Source organism: Budorcas taxicolor, chromosome 20 (assembly GCF_023091745.1).
Source record: "Budorcas taxicolor isolate Tak-1 chromosome 20, Takin1.1, whole genome shotgun sequence".
Taxonomy (NCBI): domain Eukaryota; kingdom Metazoa; phylum Chordata; class Mammalia; order Artiodactyla; family Bovidae; genus Budorcas; species Budorcas taxicolor.
Window position 1 is genome coordinate 29,512,170 of NC_068929.1, and position 24,201 is coordinate 29,536,370.

Genomic DNA, 24,201 nt, shown 5'->3' on the forward strand with positions numbered 1-24,201 from the left:
GTTTCTAAGAAGATATTTTTAGAAGTTTAGTCGTGCCACGTGTACATTTATAAAACTAAAAAGCATCTGAAAGTCTGAATTGTACTTAGAAAGCCTACGTTTTTTTCAAAATTGTGGATACTGAAATTTTTATGGGCACTTTAACTTTCTCTAACTTATCAAAAGTGTCTTTGATTAAAGTAATGCATTTGAAAAACAAAACCCCGCATTGAGAGTCAGAAAAGGGCTATGAGTTGTTACTGTTAAATACGTTTTCTTTCTTTTCAGGTGGAAGTGTTGTATTTTGCAAAAAGCGCTGAAATAGCAGGAATTCGCTCTGAGACCATTTCTGTGCCACAAGAAATAAAAGCATTGCAGCTGTGGAATGAGATAGAAGCACGCCATCCAGGGTACTTTAAAATTTGTAGAATGTATATGATAAGCACTTTTTAATATTTAAAAATGCATGAGTAAATGATGAAAGTAAGAAGTTAATGTTGATTTCCATGTTTAATGTCAAAAGTATCATTAGCTGTATTTTTTCTGAAAACTTATAGTATTTAAAAATAAACAGTTCCTTAAGAAAGGTTTGATATTTTACTTAAAAAACACAGTGAGCTGAGATACTCCCAGAGACATGACTATATTAGCTTTTATAATTTACATAATACTGAAAATTTAGATTTTGCATTTTTATAGCATTAAATGAAATCATTACAAATTCTGTTAAAATGTGTGCTTTAAATTTTTATGTCCCACCCCTTCTTTAGAGAACTCAAGATAGAAATTTTTAAGATTGAAAGAAAAATGAAAGATAAGAAACGTTAGCTGCTGCTGAATTTGCATTTTTGCGATATTTGATTTTTTTTTTTTTTCTGGTTCTTGAAAATTGTCTAATTTTACTGCTCTTGTTCCTACCTCAGATGAGTCTTCTTTGGAACAAAGTATAAAACTGGCTTACCTGAATGTGTTCCAGGAATACTAAGTGTCACTTAATCCTTGTAGATGTTTAACTTTGAAGTTTTAGTGCTGTGTAGCAGACAGTCCACAATGTATGTTCCGAAAGAAAACTATTCCTTCATGATTTCATATCTTTTTAAGTTCTTGAAGTGCCCTGATAATCAATGGAAGTGGTTGGGCCTCTGTCCTACTTTACCTTTAACCTGGTATATTAATACCTGGCTGAGAGGCACTTCGTATTTTGGAACCTTACAGGGTATACTTAGCATACTTGTTTCCTTAGATGGAAGGCTCCTGGGAGGGCATGCACTGATAAATGTTTCCTTTTTTTTTTTTTTAACTCGGTCTGAATGTTGTCTCCAGTTTAGTGTGTTTTTGTTTGTTTGTTTGTTTCTTTAATTGCCTAAGACACCCAACATCCAGTGAAGAGTTGTTAGCAATTTACTCCATTCAGTGGATATATACTTTCTCTGCAAAATATGAATGAGTTTAATTAGTCATTTTGTAGAGGATGCTTCATAAAATAGTATTTATGTAATTTTAATTGCAGCTGAGGAGATTTAGGATCTAACAGCATTGATAGGTCTAATTATACTTTTTGCCCTTCAGATTGGCTGATGTCAGAAATCAGGTGATATTTGCTGTTCGTCAAGAATATGTCGAGCTTGGAGATCAGCTCCTCCTGCTTCAGTCAGGAGACGAAATTGCCGTTATCCCTCCCATTAGTGGAGGGTAGTACTTTTGAGGCACCTGGGTATGTGAGCGAGTTTTTTTCTTAACCAGTGTTGTGGCGCAGGATCATACAGATAATAACCTGTATATTGTTTACTTTATACTCTTTGTAAGACTGCCTGCACCAGCTCTTTATTGGTGCAGGTAGACTTGCAAATGCCTGTCATCTTTGAATGTCATTTTGATATGTTCACTCTGTTGATTTAACATGGTTCAGTTGAGCTTTTATTTTGTGTTGGACACAGTGCCAGACACTGGTGTTTTAATATTCCTATTTTGCAGAAGGGAAAACCGAAATTCAAAAAAGTTAAAAAAACTTGTCATGATCACATAGCTAATAAGTGGGAGAGCCAACATTTGAAGTCAGATTATTGGACTTTCTGGGTACTTTTCCACAAATAATGCTTATTAATACTGGGTAATAGCTTTCCTCAGTACAGAGAAATGTAGAAAAATTGCATAGCTGGAAAGTAAGAATATTTCTCTTCCTAAGGGAAAAAAAAGCTTGCCATTTTCCAGGTAGAAAAAGACAGCTTTATTGTTATAATTGTATTGCAGATGTCTCTAGGATCCATGTCATCTTTCCACTACATAAAAATGTAGTCCATGTCTGAGTATGATAATGTGTAAGAACCTTGCTTAGTATAATGTGGAGAGGCAAACAGAATGAGGCTTAATTTGTCAACTGAGAAATAAATAATGTAGAAATTAATAGTCATCCCTAATTGTAAGTTAGGAATGAAAGAAAACTTTCTTAATTTGATAGTGGTTTTATTTCAAAGTCAAGAGTAGGTATCATCCTAGACTGCAAAACTTTGGTTGCATTAAAGAAAAGAACAAGCCATGGATGCCTTTTTTCTCTCTGCTCTCCAGGAGGACAGTCCCTCAAAAAGTGAGGAATAAATATTGCAAAGCAAGTCACCTGGCAAGATCTTCTATTTAGAAAAAATACAATTCTTTGTTAGATTTGGAATTCATTCAGAAAACAATTGCCTGCCATTGAAGTGTGTGTGTGTGTGTGTGTGTGTGTGTGAGAGAGAGAGAGATCATTAGAGCTGTCCTTTGAGAAGACTAGGAAGATCAGAAAACAATTCATTCAGAAAACAATTGCCTGCCATTGAAGTGTGTGTGTGTGATGATTAGAGCTGTCCTTTGAGAAGACTAGGAAGATCAGAAAACAATTGCCTGCCACTGAAGTGTGTGTGTGTGTGTGTGTGTGTGTGTGTGTGTGTGTGTGTGTGTGTGAGATGATTAGAGCTGTCCTTTGAGAAGACTAGGAAGATCAGAAAACAATTGCCTGCCACTGAAGTGTGTGTGTGTGTGTGTGTGTGTGTGTGTGTGTGTGTGTGTGTGTGTGAGATGATTAGAGCTGTCCTTTGAGAAGACTAGGAAGATCAGAAAACAATTCATTCAGAAAACAATTGCCTGCCACTGAAGTGTGTGTGTGTGTGTGTGTGTGTGAGAGTGAGAGTGAGAGTGATGATTAGAGCTGTCCTTTGAGAAGATTGGGAAGATCAGAAAACAATCGTCTGCCATTGAAGGTGTGTGTGTCTGTGTGTGTGTGTGTGAGTGTGTGTGTGTGATGATTAGAGTTGTCCTTTGAGAAGACTAGGAAGATCAGAAAACAATTGCCTACCATTGAAGTGTGTGTGTGTGTGTGTGTGTGTGTGTGAGTGAGATGATTAGAGCTGTCCTTTGAGAAGACTAGGAAGATACTCAGCAGCAGTGTGTATTATTTGAGTGTGTTTGGCAAGATTTCTAACATGCGGTTTTAGAATCTGTTCTTATAGAATCAAGTTATGGGACTCAGTGTGGTCTGAAGTTCATAGATGTTTGGGTTACCTGTATCAGATTGCAAGAAAAAGTGGAAAAAACTCAGGTGGCACATGCAGGAGGTTGAAACATCCTGAAATCTGGTACCATCAGAATAATCCAGTAGTTTTTTTTTTTTTCTCTTCAGTAGTGTGATCATCAGTATCCTCATAAATACCCATTCCCCAGCCCCCATACTTTGTCTCAGAACCCTGTTTCTATAAGTTATCCCTGTTTGTAATTCCTATTTATTGCTTTGTTCCTGCTCCAACATAAGTGCCCTGAGTGCAGGAGCTAGGTCTTTTGTCCCCCAGCCTATATCCAATCTAGGACACTTAGTGAATATGTAATAGAACCTTGATGGATGAAATGAAATATATGCAAAGGACCTGTAGCATCTGATGAATAGGCCTTCAGTTCATTCCCTTGTTTCCTAAGTTATTTAACTGGGTTGTGCCTGATTATGAAATGAACCCAGTTCCTGTGGAGTCTCCATCATTTCTGCTTGCTCTCCTGTTTGGATAAAGAAAAAGCCAGTACTGAGTGTACTGCTTGGTAACATAGTGGTTTAGAGGTGATGTGCCTGTGGGTGAAGGAGGTAAGAGCAGCAGTTCTAGAATGGGGACTATTTCGGCCTATGAGATAGATTACCTTTTAAGTGATGTTAATGGTAAACTTATAACATGCTTGATTCATTAGGGGTATTTGTAAATGACTGAGTTCTGCTAAAATTTTACATTTATTTTTATCATCATATTTCAAATCATGCCTCCTAACATATCTATGAGTCACAAAGAGTTGGACATGACTGAGTGACTGAACTGAACATATCTAATGTAGAAAAAAATATAAATTGAAATACAGCCAATAAATTGGGTGTTTTGAGTCTAGTACCTGTATTAAGGTTTGCTATGCATACTAAGTTGCTTCAGTCGTGTCTGACTGTGTGACCCTATGGACAGCAGCCCACCAGGCTTCTCTGTCCACGGGATTCTCTAGGCAAGAATACTGGAGTGGGTTGCCATTTCCTTCTCCATATTAAGATTTAGTAATATCTTATTTCTAGAAAAGATATGAATGAAGTTGAAGAGAAATCTAAAGATATAATAAAATTCACATCTGAGAAACTTTCAGTAGACGAAGTCTCACAGCTGGTGATTTCTCCACTCTGTGGCGCAATATCCCTATTTGTAGGTGAGTTTTAATTTTCATAGCATCTATTGACTGTACAAGACGGTTGAAGTTAGCAAGTGTTTCTCCTATTCAAGTGTTAATAGTCAGAGGATTTTAAGATCCTGAGCAGTAGGCCGAGATTACCCATGGTGGTGACTAGAAATTTTTAGTTCTTACTTTGCTTTAATAATCTTTAAATTAATCTATGTTTAAAGACCAAAAAAAAAAGTAGAATAAAAGTCATTATTAATAGAGAATTTTGTGTTTTCCAGATATTAAGGGGAAAAAATGGTGATGATAATAACTTAATGATAATCCTGGGAGCATGATGTTTTCCATTTTAAGTGTCAAATCTTAAGTTCTTAGAAAGGGAATATATACTGGTTTGTATTTTGAATGTTTTCAGTAAACCTGGCTAATCAGTGTCATTTTATTTCCTCATCTTTGTGATAATTATCTTTTGATTTTCTAGTCAAGTCTTCATGTTTAGAAAATTTCAAAGTAATTTTTATACAAACTGGTATGCTATTAAAAAATAATCCCCCCCTTCTTTATGTTAGTGTGGCTATTTCAACTATAAGGAGAAGCCTTATTTTGTAATTTTTTTTTTTTCAGGGACTACAAGGAATAATTTTGAAGGGAAAAAAGTCATTAGCTTAGAGTATGAAGCATATCTACCAATGGCAGAAAATGAGATAAGAAAAATTTGTAGTGACATTAGACAGAAGTGGCCAGTCAAACACATAGCAGTGTTTCATCGACTTGGGTATGATTTCCTTTATCAGTGTAAAAGTTTAAGCGTAGTTGTTCTCCACGTTTGTACTAATTCTGATTCTGAGATCTTTCACTGGCATCCTGTGTTACCCTGAGAGGGAGGTTCATGTATCATTCTGGCAGACTGTGCCTTTAAGGGCTGCTTGTTATATTGTAACATTTGGAGAGAAGCAGTAGTAGATGCTGTAACAAAGTGCAAATGTGCAAGACTCTTAGGCCATGTGCCCAGCAGCCTGTGCTGATGGGTGCTAAAGGCCAGGAGACCCTTAAAAGAACTGTTTTGTAGCTGGGACTTTGTTTATATGACAGTCTGAGAGTTTTTGATGTAAAAGCCTCTTGAGGTCATGAACTTAGTTTATCTTTTTGTATCACTTAAGAAGAGTGTAATTCCAGGCTTTGTAAAGAACCCAGCAGGGGGACTAAATCTATCATCTACTATATTTTTTAATAATGTTACCAATTCTGTTATTTACTCTTTATTGCTATTCAGTATTTTAAATTGTATGTTATATTCATCATGTGATTGCTTTGTATTTCTAGACATTACCTGACCTTGTGCCTTGTTTGAATCAGATACTTGTTGAATCAGTGAGGTCCCTTTCTTCTTGGTCCCCATCAAATAAATCTAGTGGATACATGCTAACAAGTTGGTCACAGCTTTGGCTTCTGCTAAATGCAACTGAGATGAATTACTGTTTTCTAACTAAATGGGATGTTTAGGTAAAATAGAACTGGATATTTAGTTCTGTGTGCTGTGCTAAGTGGCTTCAGTTGTATCTGACTCTTTGCGACCCCATGGACTATAGCCCACCAGGCTCCTCTGTCCATGGAGATTCTCCAGGCAAGAATACTGGAGTGGGTTGCCATTTCCTGTTCCAGGGGATCTTCCCAACCCAGGAATTGAACCCCCCCTCTCCTGTGTCTCCTACTTTGGCAGGTAGTTTCTTTACCACTGAGCCTTTACCATTTACCGCTGAAGCTCAGATATTTAGTTCTAGGAACTAAATGTTTGCTGGATTCCAGTGGAATTTTTTTTTTTCCCCCACGTGTTGATTCTTTAACATGCAGCTTCAGAGGAGATGATGAATTTTTGTCTTCATTTTGTTAAAGCTTGGTTCCAGTGACAGAAGCAAGCGTTATCATTGCTGTGTCCTCAGCCCACAGGGCTGCATCCCTTGAAGCTGTGAGCTATGCCATTGATGCTTTAAAAGCCAGGGTGCCCATATGGAAAAAGGTAAGTTAGAAAAATACCTACCTTTCTCTCTGGACATGATTTTTTCTTAGGAATTTTTAAAGGACAAAGAAAAAGAGTACATAGAGTATATACTCATGGGCCTTCCCTGACTTTATAGAATTTTGTTTTCTTTTATCTATGAAATAGGGTGTTTATGTAATAATCTTCTTTCCAAGCATGGAAAATACACGCCTCAGATAATGCATGGCTGGGAGAAGACCTCAGCAAGTGGTAACAGTTAGAATTCCTAGTCTGGAATCTTCCAGTGGCTCATATATGCAGTAGTATCCCTTGGAATTGAATTCCCTTGAGTTAGAGGGTCTTTCCTTCGGAGAGCAGGAATCACGTATGGCTATTTAGGCAATGGCTAAAACAGAGATTTCTCAAGGCAAAAGAACCTTCTCCTAGAATGCCTTCATTTAAGGGGAAAATAAAGGATATTGCCTCTGTGGAGAAAATGCAGAGTGGATTAAAAAACCTAAGTTTGAAAGTCTAGCTTGTTTTCGGTCCGTACATCAAACCCATCAATAAAAGCAAACAATTCCCTTCTTAGAGCATCCTGAAGAGATGAAAAGGCCCAGCTCCCAGATTTCTCCCCTGGTATAGTTACCTCCTTAGACACATGTAATTACACTTGAGAGCGTCAAATTGCCCATGGCTTGTGGCTGAAAGCAAAGCTGAGGAATGTACTGCCCAGTAGAGCAGGGCTCAGAGTGAAGGGCCAGAGGGCGAGTCCTTCCTAGGAGCCTCCTGCTTCAGCCAGTGCTGAGATGAGTTAATTGGACCCTGAGCAGCGCTTATGAAATTTAGTGACCCATATTTTCTGAATAAACACTGAAACCCGTTGTTATAAGGGGATACCTAAGAACTAGAAGATAGCGTGTGTGAAAGGAGTCTGTCTTAGTGAAGCTCAGGTATCTGGTTGCTTGGCTGTGAGCAAGGCCCCTGGAGCAAGCAAGGTAGAAAGAGCAGGCCAGAATGAGTTGTGAGCCTGGCTGAAAGAGCTTTCTTTACCTGGGAGGAAAGAGTAGCGAGCCAGCTGACGAAGTAGATTAGAGAGCAGGAGATGGGATGTTGAGGACGGGCTGGGCTTTCTGTTTGCGTCTCTGTCTGTAGAAGGTGAGAGGGTGTCCGTAAAATGGGAAAACCTGAACTTTGTGGCCAATCCAATAGAAGCTGATGAGAGAAGAGAAAGTGATATATTCTTATTCCCCTTCTTGTCCCCAAATTGTCTAAATTCCAGTCTGGTTCCGGCCTGTGCTTTGAGATTGTCTGTGACGTAGGCAAGAGGGCGGGTGGGTAGGGCAGGCACTTAGAGAGCAGCTGGCCCCAGCATGTAGCTCAGACCTGTTTAGGAACCTCTGTGGTGGTCTCTTTAATTTCAGAGCTAATGGAAACATCCCTTCAGCCTTTGGAAAAGCATGTTTAGAAATGTGGAAGTAGTAGGTATGTCGAATAGAACAAAATGTTTAAAGACCTTCCATCTTCCCCACATAACTTTGCTCAGGCTATTGCCCATCATGGTCCCGAGTAGATTTAGCAGTTTATTCCTCTCGATGTTGGCACCTTGCCTTGTTAAGGCTTCTTGTCTGTTGTTTCTCCTATTGGACTGAATGTTTGAGTGTAGGAAGCATGTTTGTTTATTTTATTTTGTTCTCAATGCCTTATGCAAATGTCCATTGGATTGTTAAAAGAAGAGCACATTTAAATAGTTGTGATATTCATTTGCCTGATTTATTCTAGTATATTTGCATTTATTAAAATACTCTCTTTTGAATTCTCATTATGGTTCTGTTTTTTAGGAAATCTATGAAGAATCATCATCATCTTGGAAAAGAAACAAAGAATGCTTTTGGGCAACCAGTGTATAAACTGCTTAGGTTTTTAGAGCCCCTAAAATTTAAACTTGGTAAATTCTTATCTTTGATCATATGTCCATTCTTCTTCTCTAGAAGATTAATGAAGCTGATCTCTTATGTTATACCGGTGGAACAAAAGAGAGGAGAAAATAAAGCAAAATAAATGAGTGTTTAGGACAAGGGCTTATGTGGGAACTAGACACAGAGGAAAGAAAGGCTTTAGGGAGAAAAATGGAAGAATTTGAATGTGAGGAATGATGCCTGTGGTGGACAAACAGTTCTATGACTGAGTTCCAGTTGTAATTTGACTCACACTGAGGGGTCGCACCTCATCAGTGACTCTCAGGCTGCCCCCTCTGTGCCCCCTCCTGCCCCCGGCACCCTGTCCCCACCCCCCTGCCCCTATGCCCAGCGATATTGTTGTCAGGGATGCATTTTGGGAATGTTGGCAGAATTGAAAGTTATAAAAAGTCCTTATCAGATACTCTTGATATATTTTTAGAATTTATATATTTTAAAAATAAGCTAAGTACGGTTTTAAAAGTTTAAAGTGATATTTTCTTGTTTTTAAAACCTCAGTGATGATGCGTGCATGCTCAGTCGTTTCATTTATGTCCAACTCTTTGAGACCCTATCAGCTATAGCCCACCAGGCTTCTCTGTCCATGGGATTTCCCAGACAAGTATACTTGAGTGGGTTGCCATTTCCTTCTCCAGGGACTCTTCCCTTCCCAGAGATTGAACCCACATCTCCTACACTGGGAGGCGGGTTCTTTACCGCTAAGCCACTGGGGTAGCCTGATGATACCTAAGATATTTCATAATATGAGGATTTCTTCTATTTCAGAATCTAGTATAATCTTATCATAATGCTTATTATATTTTGTTATTAGTATTGTATCAGTATATAAATGAGCATAAAATTATCAAGACAAACTAGCAAGGGTGGTTTGCATTTTAATGTTAGTTATAAGATTGTACTCACAACCAATTAAGAAGGAAAATTATATGATTATTTAGTAAAGCATTTTCAGATATCTTTTTAGCTTAAGCAGCATTGTTGTTAGTGAAGTCATTAATAAAGTTATGTTTTCTGCAAAATTTTATACTAAATAATGGTCCAGTTTTTGGTCAACCCATATACTACCTTGATAGATCTTAATATATAATTTCTATATATAGTTCTTTTTTTTTTAATAAACTGAAGTGTGATTTGCAATATTTGGTTAGTTTTAGGTGTACAGCATAATGATTCGGGGTTATTTTGCAGATTATATTCCACTATAAGTTATTGCAAGATTTTGGCATAATTTCCTATGCTGCACAGTAAATCTTTGTTGCTTATCTGTTTTATGTGTAGTAGTTTGTATCTGTTAAGTCCACTTTCCTCATTTGTCCTTCCCCCTCATCCTCTCCCTTTTGGTATCCATAAGTTTGTTTTCTGGATGTTTTTGTTTATATTTGGATTCATTTGTACTATTTTTTTTAGATTCCACACATAAGTGATATACAGCATTTATCTTTCTCTGACTTTTTTCTCTAAGCATAACACTGCATTCATGTTGTAGCGAAGGATGGTTTTTGTGTGGTAACACTCCAGTGTGCGTGTCTCATCTTCTTAAGTCATCTGTTGAGCTGCTTTCATGTCTTGGCCATCGTAAGTAGCACTGCTATGAACACTGGGGTGCATGTACCTTTTCAGATTAAGAGTTTTCATGTTTTCCAGATATATACCCAGAAGTGGCATTACTTGATCATATCATGGTTTTATTTTTAGTTTTTTAAGGAACCTCCAAACTGTTTTCCGTAGTGGTTTCACCAGTTCACCTTACCACCACCAATGTGTGAGGATTCCTTTTTCTCCACATTCTCTTCAGTATTTATCTGTAGACTGATTGATGATAACCATTTTGACCAGTGTAAGGTGATACCTCATTGTGGTTTCGATTTGCTTTTCTCTAATGATTAGTGGTGTTGAGCATCTTTTCATGGGCCTTTTTCCTATCTGTATGTCTTCTTTGGGAAAATGTCTGTATGGGTCTTTTGTCCGTTTTTTGATTGGGTGGGGTGTTTTTTTTTGATATTGTATGTGTGCTTAGTCACTCAGTCCTGTCTGACTCCCTGTGACCCCATGGACTGTAGCCCGCCAGGCTCCTCTGTCCATGGGATTCTCCAGACAAGAATGCTGGAGTGGGTTGCTGGTCCCTTCTTCAGGGAATCTTCCCGACCCAGGGATCGAATGTGGGTCTCTTGCATTACAGGCAGATTCTTTACTGTCTGAGACACCAGGGAAGCCCCAGAAGCACAGTAGCACAGTAAAAGAGCTGGTAAACAGGAGCTGGCATCCAGTGGACAGGTAAGAGTTACTGACTGGAGGAAGGAGAGGAAGTGGAAGACGGCAGAGCTGAAGGATCGTCAGCAACGGGAAGACGGAGGGCAGGCTGCAGTTTCACTCACCCCTGACGCTGACGGCCCAGGTTCTGGTTCCTTGCTGGCTGCAGATAGAATTATCTACCTTCTTGAAGAAATGACCCAGTGATGCCTGAGTAGTAGCTCTCTTTCTCATCGTAGGTGACATGGTAGCACTGGATTGCATGCTGAGCAGCTGCTGCAGCCTTCGTGTGTCATTCTGTGTTCAGGTCTTGTGCCTCAAAAGCTGACAGTGCCTCCTCCAATAAAGAGGAGCCCTTGCCTCTTCCTGCGTCATGAATTTCCTCAGTCCTTCAGTTACTGCTGCTTCCTTGTTGTCCTCCCTCTGGGCCTCCAGTTCCATCAGGTCTTCATTACCAGGCTCCTCCTGTTGTACAGCAGGGAGTTCAGTGAAGTCGTCTGCAGATGCAGCTCTAGCTTCTTACTGAGGGTCACTGAGTGACTGAAGACCTCACTTTTGCATCCTCGAAAGCCTACAACTTGAAGGTTCCTTTGGAGGGGACTTAGAGTATATGTTCATATGAGGTCTATGTGGATTTTGGAATTTTTCTACTGAATTTCTTTAGAGGATCTTTATTGATAGTAATTATAAGAAGAACTGACTCATTGGAAAAGACCTTGATGCTGGGAAAGATTGAAGGCAGGAGGAGAAGGGGATGACAGAGGGTGAGATGGTTGGATGGCATCACCAACTCAATGGACACGAGTTTGAGCAAGCTCCTGGAGTTGGTGATGGACTGATGGGACAGGGAAGGCCGGCGTGCTACATGCAATCCATGGGGTCGCAAAGAGTCAGACATTACTGAGCAACTGAACTGATACAAAGTACATGAAACATTCTCTAAGCATCTTTTTTAAAAAAATCATATCTTCATTTTAAGTAGGTTTTGTTTAAATCAGGAACTCAGACTATTAAGCTTTTAAGTCTCCAATGCAGACAGGTTAAGGAGTTAATCTGGGGCATGCTAAAATTGGGATGGATCGTCTGACAGTTTTCAGTGTGTTGCACTGGACTTGAATAGGGTCGTCATTGATCCCCACTTCTCTTAGGAGTGGCAGAGTTAATTGGTGAAATATCAAGGAGCTGGCATCACTCTGACATAGCCTTTCTATGTCTGTGACTTAACCGGCTAAGTAGAAGAGTAACCTAAAAAAACTGGCCTTTAAATAGACTGTAATGTTTAAAGTCACTTGGGGACTGTGCCTTTGTATGACAGCTTTGGAAATTCATTTAAGAAGTAGGAAACTGATTTCTTGTGTTTGAAGTGTTTTAACAGGTAGCTAAAGTGAAAGAGTTTTATCTTTGAGTGAAAGTAGCCGCAGATGTTCTAGTGAGCTGCTTTGTGATTGTGTGGCTATGCTTGTTCTTTACATATGCTGCTGAGTCACTATACTTTCAGTATGTTTTGAGAAGTAGTGATTAAGAAGCTAAGAGTTTGAGTCTTGATCTTAGATCTTGAATGAACCTATTGGACAACTGGAAAGCAATTCCTGGATGCCTCTGGAATCCACTCGTTTCTTTATTCTGCCGCCTCTGTCATCCAAGCCACCACTCCCATTTCTCTTGGACTGTTGCTATGGCCTGGTGACAGTCCCCCTTCCGTCTCCTACTTGGTCACTTCATCATCCTACTTGAACCTTCTGATAGGTAATCACATCCCAGAACCTCTGTCCTCACCGTGACCGACAACCTGCACGACCCGGCTCCCGCCTCACTGCTCTCTCGTTCCAGGCTCCCTGCTTTGCTGTGGTGACTTGTGGCAGGCTGTCTCTCCCCAGAGGGCCTCGCCTGCCCCTTTGCTAGGAAGCCCTTCCTCCAGGTATTCCCTCAGTTGCTTCCTCACTGTATTTCCTCACTTGCTCCTTGATGAAATGTTACCTCTGCAGAGAGCCTGTTCCAACTACACTCTCTAAAACTGGATTCCTTGTTCTCCTTTCTATCTTACAGTGGCACTTAGCGCGCTGTCTCAGGTGCTACATCTGTTATATATATCCATCACTAGACCATCAGTTTCCTGTGTCTCTATCATCAGTGTCTAACCATAACATGCATGCAGGGTTTGTTGGTATTAAGCACTGAAGTGAAGTGAAGTGAAAGTCGCTCAGTCACGTCCAACTCTTTGTGACCCCATGAACTATATAGTCCATGGGGATTCTCCAGGGGATCTTCCCAACCCAGGGATCAAACCCAGTTGTCCTGCATTGCAGGTGGATTCTTTACCAACTGAGCCACAAGGGAAGCCCAAGAACACTGGAGTGGGTAGCCTATCCCTTCTCCAGGGGATCTTCCCGACCCAGGAATCGAACTGGGATCTCCCTCATTGCAGGTGGATTCTTTACCAACTGAGCTATCAGGGAAGCCCATTAAGCACTGAAACCTATATTAAACACACCTGACGTGATGTGTAGTTGTAGTGCTTAGAGATGTGTAAAAGTACCTGGCATGATGAATGAAGTGGATAGGTGCAGCGAGCTTTTCTTCTCCACTCCCTTCCTCACTCCCGTCCTGTTAACATCTCTTCACAGTCCTGAGCATCTAGTAAAGGCCTCTTGACATTAAGTGATTTGTGTGGTGTAGTTAGGCAGCTCACCCAGCAGAGGGCGGTAGAGCCAGGGCTATAGCAAGAGCAACTTGAGTGAGTTAGCTTTTTGCCCTATTTGCATAGAATCAAACATTTCAGATTTTTCAGCCTTTTTTAATTAGGTTGGAGTGGTCCTCAGATGAAAATCAGCCCTTCTTTTTGAATAAGAAAATTTTCAGTCTTTAGTTGGTTATCTTTAAAATACTAAAGGGTTATGCTAGGATGAACCCCCAGGTGATGGAGTGGTGAAGAATCCGCCTGCCAGTGCAGGAGACGCGAGAGACGTGGGTTTGATCCTTGGGGCGGGAAGATCTCCTGGAGGAGGAAATGGCAACCCACGCCAGTATTCTTGCCTGGGAAATTCCATGGACAGAGGAGCCTGGCGGGCTACAGTCCTTTGGGGTCGTAAAGAGTCAGATACAACTAAGCGAATAAACACACGATAGAATGAGGATTGTTTTTATGCTCTCTGTAGGTTTTCAAAGGTGATAAAGATAAATAAAAAGGATTATTTTTTAAAATAGTGAAATATAAAGATATGTTCTGATTTGGTACAGAATGCTAGCTTTCATACAGGTAGCAGCATTTCCTAACCCACTGTGACAAAACAGAAACGAATGTTCTTTTTCTCCAAAGTTGTATTTTAATGTATGAAGCATATAAGATACACTTACTGGTGGTGGTTCTGCAGTCTGGTTTTGTCAGGTGCTTCACCAGCATTGAGATGGGTCGAATTGAGGGAGGGGTAGGGGGCAGTGCTCACTTGGTGGGAATCAGAGGTATCTGTGCGCAGGCTGTGAAAGGCAGCACCTACCCCTCAGCCTTTGCGTCAGTGCACCATCTCTGCAGTGACAGTCTCTGAGCCTGATATGTGTCTTGTTTTACAGTTTCAGCACATTCGTTTCAGCTTATTTAATTCTTAAGAGTATGCAAATGCTTTTACTATTAAAGAGTTTTTTAAACTCTGCAGATGACTGCTCGTGTAGGCTGCAGTAGTTTGACTCTTTTTTTCTGTTTCAGGCACGTATTTCTTTCTAGAGATAAGCTGTGCTTTAGAGTGGTGCTTCTCAACCTGTAGCGTACTGTAAATCTGGTGGTATTAAACTTCCAGTTGGAATTCAGTTCTGCGTGGCACCTGAGAGCTCCATTTTGTAACAGGCTCCAGGTGATGCAGATGTTGCCTGCCTGTCTACCACACCGTGAGGAGCAAGGCTTTACACCTCGTCTCTAAACTGTTCAGGTGGTGTGTTGCCTACAGAACATCCTTGTGGCCACTGCTGTTGTAAGTGGTGAGATACATCCTCACTCTTCTTATACTGAGTCTTGACTGACTGTTCTCAAGCACAGTGAGTGCACAAGATAAATACAGTGAGATCCATAAGTCATAAAGTTCAAATTCCAAAGTGAATAGCTTTATCTTCAAAATGATTTTAATGATATTCAGTAATGTGCTATGTAAAGAGTGGTTTACAATTGAATAATACTCTTCTGTTTGATTCTCATACTTTAATAGGAGAAAAGCTCTTAACTAATTTAAGGTTGATTATTGCTCCAATTTGATTGTTTCTTAGAAATCAAATTAGCTATGTGACACTTCATGTACAAACATGCATACATTCATTTTTATATTTTTGGTGGAGAGAAAAAAAAGACAAAAACCAGTTCATCAAAACAGCAAATATTCTTAAAGATTTATACATTATGTATGAAGGAAACTATCCAAGACAATTTGTCTTTAAAAAATATACAATTTAGCATAGTTGTGCAATATATACATTTACATTTTGACTTTATCTCCCAAAATAAACCAGGTATGAAACCATTTTTTAATATTTACATAATGGCTACATTTTCATTCTTTAAAGTTCAGTGAACATTTTGTTTCAAACATTGCCCCCATATATACTTTTTACCCCTAGATGTTCAGTCTTTCTAACTGATAGAATGAGTGTGCATTAATGAGGGCATACTCCTAAAAGTTGTGTATATGATTATTTTCTATGTGCAAACTGTATTAAAGATGGACCGGGGAGCAAAGTTTGAGGAATCCTGTTTAATGCTTATGATATCTTAATTTATGAGATTGTCATATATTAAGTTATAACTGTATATCAATAGATACACTATAAAATTATATCTTATAATAACTACTTGTGTAATAACCATTAGTATAATCACTTGTGTGATTATGATAAATTGTTTTCCACTTCTTTTTTCACAGTTAATAATGTTCACTATTTTATAAAAACATATCCAGTTAGGAATCTGTCCAGTTTCTCAGTTTGCTGCTGAAGTGAACGATGCACAAATTCAAATTTCAATGCAGTTGCTTTAGACTGTTTTACTTTATTATTTTATAAAGCTTGTATGGCAGCCATGCATGAAGCAACTCAGTTCTTACCACATTCTATACACATTGTCTATATACCATTTATGAAATGGAAACTTTAAGATGACATCTTTTAAGCCCTATATTCTACTTACTTTTAAAACAAGTATGGCTGAATAGGAATACAGAGCTGTTCTTTTTTTTAAAAAAAAAAAACAATTTTAAAATATCTTGGATGACTATTCAACCTTTGCTTAAAAGTGCTCAAGGAAACAGAAGTTGTATATTTAGGCCATGTGCTCTCGTGCAGTGGTTCTCAGCTGGAGCGACTATACCTTCCAGGAAACGTCAGCCAGTGTCTGAGACATTTTTTGATTGCCACGAGGGCGAGAGGGTGCCTCTGATGTGGGTAGGCAGAGCTGTAGACTGAGGCCAGGGATGCGGCTAAACATCCTACAATGCACAGGACAGGCCCCCACCAGAAAGAGTTACCTAGCCCCACCCAAGTGTCAGGAGTGCCAGGGCTGAGAGACCCTACCCCAGCAAGATAAATGGTGCAGAGACAAGTGGCTGGCTTTTTAAGTTTGCAGTAATCCTCCAGCTCCTTCATGGAAACGGTGCCATCAAGGCGACTCATCTAAGGCGAGGCTCACCAGAGCTCACCAGCTTGCTGTGGGCATGTGACCTCTGCCTAGTGTTTATCTAAGGAAGCCTAGAGGCAGAGTAAAGGAGGATGACATGCTGTAATTCTTAGTATATTACTTTGAAGAACTAGTATACATAAATATACAGCAGTTACCCAGTTTATAGTCTTTATAAAGACTTAAATAGTCTTTATCAATGTAATGACCAGTTTCCCCTCCATTCTCTTTTTAAACAATCCTTCTTGGAATGAAACAGTGTTTGAGTCCACACAGCTGTTACAAGAATTGGGCTCTAGCACATGTTAAGTAGAGAATACCATGTCATTTTTGCTATAAACCCCTGACATCTTACTGATAATTGTTTCTCTTCCCTTTGTTTCGTCAGATGCAAAATGAATCCCGGAACTGTGCAGACAGCCCAGTGCTACCATCACAGACACACACGGGCACATGCCTGCTTTCCTGACTTCAGTATCACATTCTGGGAGGCTTGTCTATTTGTGTTATAAGAAACCCAGACAATGGGTTTTTTAAAGATGAAAGTGTCACTACTGAGCTCCACCCCAGTCTCCCCCATTTTATAATGAGGATGCTGAAGTTTCAGAGGCTAAGTGACTTGTCTGAAGCTTTAAGTATGTATTTTCTGACAGAAACTAGTCCCCACAGCCTTTGCCTCTGTGCTTTCTCTCATGCCCTCCTAGAGGATGAACCTAGAAACTAACAGAGGAAAGAAGGTACCGCAGGAGGAATGCATGGTGTTCCGCATAGTGGCCCGTTTACATCATAAGGACCTGGACCCTTGTTAAGATACAGGTCATCAGGCTTCATCCCAATTTGATGACTAAATAAGATTATCAGGAATTGGGGCCTGAGACGATCTGGTGAGCAAACTCCCAGGTTAAAGTTATTCTGGAAATTTAAGTTCTCCAGAAACAAGCACAGCAGGTGCTTACTAGGTGGTTTCTAAGGTCTCCTTGTAATTCCCTGCAAATTCCTGAGATTATTTATATTTTACCTTGTTTACCCTGCCGGAAATATCAACAATTAGAAGTTTACTTGGGCTTAATTTTTTCTTACATGTTTAGCAACAACTGAAAACAGCTCCCTGAAGTTAAGGGGATTATACAGTAACTCACGCAAGTGCGGGAAGTGGAGCAGATGACTTCCTCCTCACACCGGGGGAAGAGCCCCCGCCCTGGTAGTGGAGGTTTGGACAAGAGTCCCAGGAGCGTGGGAAACTCCGGACTCCTGGAGAGGAAGGTGGGCAGCTGCGGGCTTGCATAATATGGGGGCACCAGGACATGGGAGAGGGTTATTGTGGAAGCAGAAAGGATTCCAAAGCAATTACTCAGATTTCAAAAATTGGCATGGTGCCAGCCAGGTCAGCCAGTTTTCATCCTAAAGGAGAAAGGAAATGTCTTTCTGCTTCCCAGCGGGGACTCCCAACAGACAAGATTTTACTGTAAATGTTATAGATGTTAAACAAAAGTTAGTGCTGTGGCCTCTAAACCCTTTAGGCCACTTAAGAGGAGATTTCCCCTGCAGGAGGCTCCTACCAGTCATCAAGCATGTTTGGATAAGCATGTTTTGATAAGCATATCATCACAAGAAACAGGGCTCTGGGAAACAGCTGTGGGCTGACAACAGCAAGTTTTACCTCATTTATAAACAAAATTATCACTGAAAATATCCTCTGTGGCAACTTTGGACAAGCAGCAAAAGTTGACCTGTTTTTTTCCCCAACAATATCAAAATCCAAGTTAATGATGTATCTACACTTACCACTTCCACTTGTTTAAAAACAGTCATTTTAAATAATTGGGTTCCCCCGCCCCCAAAGATCGTATTTTTCTCTAAGACTTCTCCTGTTTGGAAATATGTCATGCTTCAGATACGATGTACATGATAATGTAAACTCTGGACCAGCCAGCATAAAGATCACTTTTTCCTCCATATAAAATAAGTCTTTTACCCTTTGTACCCCTGTCCTCCCAATCCCCTCACACTTTCTTTCCAAACTGCCCTGCAGTTCTGTTTTAATTACTACATTATTAAGTTACCCTGGGATTAAAAACAAATCCATTCATGCGAATAGTAACCTCTGGCTGTACTGCTGCCCCTTCCTACTACGGTGGGAGCTGCTGGGTGATTCAGCTGTTGAGTTCTGTGGTCTCATCAGTTTCATCTGGATTTTTGGCCATTTTTTCATATTTTCTTTTGAAGAATCCCAGCTGTAAGATGATGTAAAAACATTACCACTTGTGGCTAATTTTGTATAAGACCCAGACCCAAGGCCCTGCCACCAGAGAGGGGGGTGCTCCGGAGAGGTGGCTATGCAGAATACTGCCCTAGCATCAGCCCTTCAAGGAGGAGATTGATACCCAGAGTTGAATGAATTGCATAAAGTTAAAATTTCCAGGGTCTGCTTATTTGCAGCTGAACAAAACATTCAGGGTCAGCACGAAAGGAAGGTTGGGGGAAAGGGATCAAGACCACTGGAGATAAAATCCTTACTGATGGTTTTCGAAAATATGAGTGAGAATTTGCAAGCAAACTTGCATTTCCTTTTTTCTTACAATATAAAACGTAGGGCTGCTCTGTGATAAGGAAATTGGAAGACAGAGGTCTTTAGGACCCTCATATTTTAAAATACGAAACAGTTCTTACCTTCCATAAAATTGCAACTAGAGCTAATAGCAAAAGGATTCCAGCGATTACACTTCCTACTATCACTCCAATTGGTACTTCAACTTTCTCATGGGGTTTCATTATCGTAAGGGGAATCTGTAAGTGTACATACAAAACAGTTGTGTTAATTTTAGCACTGGGGAAAAAGTGAGATGGCCTAGTCAAATCCTCTAGTCTTAAAAGTGATGGTCCAGAAAGGGGATGTGATTTCCTCACGATCGCAATCCTCAGTTAAACATTGTGAAGTAGAATTGCTAGAGGAAATGCGCCTGCAAATACAGGCAAGGCACACAAGTCTTCCCCTTTTCTTCCTTTAATTGCATCAGTACTTAGCAGGTATGTCATCTCTGACGATCTCAGATGCTTTAATCATTTGTGAAATGGGAACTTCAGTTTCTGACATCCACTCAAGTGAAAGCATTTGGAACCCAGTCTTGGGGAGGGGAGTCAACAAATTAACCACCCAAATCCCTTGTGATTAAACAACAATTTTGAATTGGGTTCCTAAAATGTTGATTTCACTTACTCTCACTCAAGATTACTTGATAACGAGTTGTTAACAAGTAGAAGTAATATCTCAAGACTCAAGCTGACATTTTCAATGATAAATTGCCCTTGAGGCTACGCGTGATTCCTAATGTCCACTTTGTGGCAGTCTTTATGACTTTGGGCTTCCCTGGTGGCTCAGCGGTAAAGAATCCACCTGCCAATCCCTGGGTTGGGAAGATCTGGAGAAGAAAATGGCAACCCACTTCAGTATTCTTGCCTGGAGAATCCCATGAACAGAGAAGCCTGGTGGGCTACAGTCCATGAAGCTGCGAAAAGTCAGACATGACTTAGCTACTAAACCACAGCATCAGCATGGCTGCTGTAAGTTCTAACAGTAATGTTCTTTTTTTTTTTTTAATTGGAGTAAGAATCACAACCATTTCCTCCACAAAGAATATTCTTAAAAGAGTTACATTTTGGAACCAAAGGAGAGGAAAAAACCTAACTTACTTGAATTTAACACTGAATTACAATGAGAGATAAGCTGCTTTTCACCAAAGAATTTATGAGTTGGGCTAAATTTTAGTCTGGTTTTTTGGTGACTATAGTTCTAATTTGGATTTTGAAGAGCTAAAATAAAGCTTTGTAAATTTAGGAATAAAATAAATTCATATAGTTCACTGTGTAGTGGCTGTCATATCCCTGCTGCTGCTGCCAAGTCGCTTCAGTCGTGTCCGACTCGGTGCAACCCCATAGACGGCAGCCCAGCAGGCTCCCCCGTCCCTGGGATTCTCCAGGCAAGAACACTGGAGTGGGTTGCCATTTCCTTCTCCAATGCATAAAAGTGAAAGTGAAGTCGCTCAGTCGTGTTGGACTCTTAGCGACCCCATGCACTGCAGCCTATCAGGCTCCTCCGGCCACGGGATTTTCCAGGCAAGGGTACTACTACTGTCTATTTTAGAACGTCCTAATCCAGGCTCCACGGATCTTTAGGGAACCATGAGTACAAGATTTTTGTATCAGATTTTTAAGCAGGCTTAGAATTCAAATCTAAGACTCATTGGTCTACCTATAGGAATAGGTCAGTTTATTCTTTGGATTCCAAAAACTATTTAAAAATTATTTAAAATAGTATTTGAATTAAAAAAATATTTTTATAGACACAAGTAGTAGCTGGCCTCTATTATCAGTATTGAGCAGAGAAGACCATGAAAAGAAAAATCTCCCAAAAGGCCCATTGATGTTAATTTAAACTTTTCATTAACACATTTATTCAGTGCAGCTTTCTTAGAGATTTCAGCAGACGTCCAGGTATTGTCTGAATACTGCATTCTTCTGAAATGAACTTTTAACATATGTATAGTATTTCCTTCCCCAACCCTGCAGGCTAAATTCATAGCACTCTGATTTTGAATCCCACATTTCCTTTGGCTCCATTTCTGTCTTTCCACACTCCAGCCTCTGAAGATAGGGTGTGGGCCTTCCCTGACAGTCCTAAACCAGAAGCAGAAAAGCATGCTTCATTTTTGTTGGGACAGTAGTGGAACGGCAGTGTTGTGAGCTGTACTCGCAGGCACTGAGAGGCCCGGGGTTCACAAGGCCATTGGCATTTTAGCCAAGTCCATAGGCTGCAGCAGTGGACTGAGGCCAGCTGCAAAGCTGGCCTTGGGGGCAGAGTCTTGAACTGGCTTCCAGTTCCTAACAAAAGCATTGGGAGGAAAATACCCAGGTCTCTGCCAGCAGATTCACTGAGCATGGAAATCCCGCTATATCTAAACAGCATATTCTAAGCAGAGTTCCAGTGCAAAGGAAGGTTGTCCCATGCCAGCTCTTGGAACAGTGAGCCTCTGTCTTCTGTGAGCATATGTTTCTTTGCCAAATCTTTTTTTTTTTTTAATCAAGAGAAGCATTTACAGTTTTCTAGATGGAAGATCTAATGAATGGATGTGTCATACAGTGTCAGTTTTAAGGGGTACTACTTAAAAAAAAAAAAAAGCCCTCTAATAAACGCCTTATTTATTAAGCATACTTCAGCACTTAAAAATACTCTGAAATACTATGTATGATTCAAATGAGCATGACTTAGACTTCATGGCCTAGGATGTAGATTACTTAGTGTAAGCATGAGCAGCAAGGAGGAGCTGAAGTGCTGGTTGAGGCTGGAGCAGCGAGAAGGGGGCCACAGCCAGATGGAACCCCTTGCATCCTGCCTTCTGTGGTATCATCATGTCTGATCCAACTTTGCCAATGTGGGGACATGGGGTAGGACAAGTACACAGCTGGGCTTTTTTGAGTAGCAAACACCCTTGTCAAAAGCTCAACATGCCCCCTGCACACACCACTGGCAGAGGGGTGGGCAAACTGCCTGAGCCACTCCTCCAGCCCAACCCCTGGATACAGCCCTCTACCCTCACCCCATATAAGAAAAAACAGCTCCCCTCTCAGTGGGCGAGTAAGCAGGGGAATCTGTTAACTCATTCTTGCTCCCCACCTGCTAAAGCAGGGGCCCCAATAAATCCTTGCCTGAAAAAAGAAAAAAAACTCAACATGATAAACATTAGACTTTTAGAGTTTCACTAAGATAGTTGTATATACAGGTAGGTGAGAAGAATGACTGTTCTATAAACTGTCAGAAATGGAAAGCCTGTGAGACTCCACAACCCACAGGGAGGGATATGAGCACTCACCGTGACCGTGTTTTCTTCGATCACGTATATCTGAGGGTTGTACGTGTTAATTTCTGCAGCTGCTGTCAACTGCACTGTCTGGAAAGTCGACTGGAACATAAAAATAAAGAGTATATTTTTATCCTAGCAGAAGTTAATGCATAAAACAACATGCCCATTATTTATTTCCTTGTGGAAAGTGACTGGAGCAAATGCCAACTCTGAAGACTCAAACATCTTTGTGTGCTTAAATCACTGATATGACAGGACCCCACACGGGAACTTAAGCCGTGTGGGTGGCTGGGCCCTGCAGTGGCAAATTAAACTGAGTCTTGGCGGGTGGGGTCTAGATATCAGCTTGTTAAAATGTCTCTCCAGACGACTCTTAACTTGAAAATGGGTGAAAAACAAAGGTTTAGAACTGAAGTTTTTAATTGGGAAAGATCATAGTTTAGGCTCTTAAAAACTTAAGTTTCTGACGTGAGAGAAAATTGAAAATTTTATGCTTGCCTAAGTCACAAAATGAAATAGAAAATCAGATTAAAAAAGAGAGTTTTTCCTCTGGGTACACATGTATAAAATAATACTGTTTGAAGACCACAGATGTCAGTGGCAGACACCTTAAACCTTATGTCAGCGCTATATAACAGTGATAACTTCAGATTTCTTAAGTATCTGTACAGAAATATTGGATTTGGGGCAGGCATTTGGAAGGACATACATTTTATGGTGATGTTATTAGTAACCTCCACAAATGAAATAGTTTTGCATGTGCTCCTGAATGCACTTACAGAAAAAGCTATGCACTACCACTGTGTTATTTTCTCTGTAATCAAATATTGGGACTGATCTTATTTTGAGATGAAATATAATGCCTGGATTTGAGAACTGCCTTCCCATGCTCTGGCTACTAGGATTGAGTTTTTCTGGTTACTAGGGCACATGATTCAATATACTCCATGAGGTAATTTGCTAAACTATATCTGGGAGCCAGAAGAAGAGAATGCATATCCAAAAAGTGAGCAATTTATTTCTTTTCCACTGGCTCAGTCTCTGATTAGTCTTCTTAATTTTCTCAAGATGGAAGACTGCAGCAGAAGTTAACCCTGATCACTGGTCCCTCAAACATGCATTATTTGGGGAACATTAAGAGTACTGACAATGGTTTAAATTAAAAAAGGAGTAACAGTTTAGTGAATGCTCACTTCATAGTCCCTGTAGAATACTGGTGAAAACATTTCCTTACAGCATCGATACATCTGCCCTCCCAAGTCTGGCCATTTGCACAGGCACACAGTCCCCTGCACGGCTGACAAGTAGAGGTGAGCGTACCATGCATACCCAGGAGAGGGAAGTCACGCTTGCATCCAGCCTTTTGCTTACAAAGAGCAGCCAACATGCCATTGATTTGGAGGTCTGAGCAATCACTTTGTGATGAAATTACTTTGGAATGTTGACTTACACTGCCCAGAAAAAGGGCAAAAAGTGGTATATTAATGAGCTCTAATACAGGAAATAGGACTCCTATTTCAGACTGGGTCTCCTAGGTGGTCTGAACATCACTTGGCTGTTGAAATAGTTGAAAACCAGGTGGGAAGAAACATTTGACCTTTCATGAAGGAGGAAGATGTATAAGCCTTGATATACAGTAATTCCCATGAGTGTTTTTCAGCATAAATAATACACTGCTTCAAAATTTTGCTCCCAGAAATGAAACTGCTGCTTCAGAAAACCTTAGGAAGGTACTTTTAAAAGTCTTACAGTTAAAATGATGTAGCTTTAAACAAACGAGAAAAACCAAATGCATTTTACAGAGTTGGAGTGATTGCCTTTTGATTTGCAATGGTTTTC

At 40.2% G+C, this 24,201-nt stretch overlaps 2 protein-coding genes across 2 annotated transcripts in view; one reads left to right on the plus strand and one right to left on the minus strand.

Moving 5' to 3' along the window:
- Positions 1 to 268: 268 nt before the first annotated feature.
- Positions 269 to 9,595, plus strand: MOCS2 (molybdenum cofactor synthesis 2). The gene is made up of 6 exons (XM_052659221.1): positions 269 to 389; positions 1,549 to 1,693; positions 4,550 to 4,677; positions 5,272 to 5,422; positions 6,541 to 6,664; positions 8,467 to 9,595. Exons 2-6 carry the CDS (start codon positions 1,596 to 1,598, stop codon positions 8,533 to 8,535), a joined length of 570 nt encoding a protein of 189 aa, XP_052515181.1. The 5' UTR covers positions 269 to 389; positions 1,549 to 1,595; the 3' UTR covers positions 8,536 to 9,595.
- Positions 9,596 to 18,657: 9,062 nt separating this feature from the next.
- Positions 18,658 to 24,201, minus strand: part of ITGA2 (integrin subunit alpha 2) — a 104,693-nt gene continuing 99,149 nt past the window's right edge. Inside the window, exons 28-30 of the mRNA XM_052659261.1 lie at positions 22,372 to 22,461; positions 19,175 to 19,291; positions 18,658 to 18,738 (exon numbers count right to left, since the gene is read on the minus strand). Coding sequence (XP_052515221.1) covers positions 18,658 to 18,738; positions 19,175 to 19,291; positions 22,372 to 22,461 — 288 coding nt within the window. The remainder of the gene's footprint in view (positions 18,739 to 19,174; positions 19,292 to 22,371; positions 22,462 to 24,201) is intronic.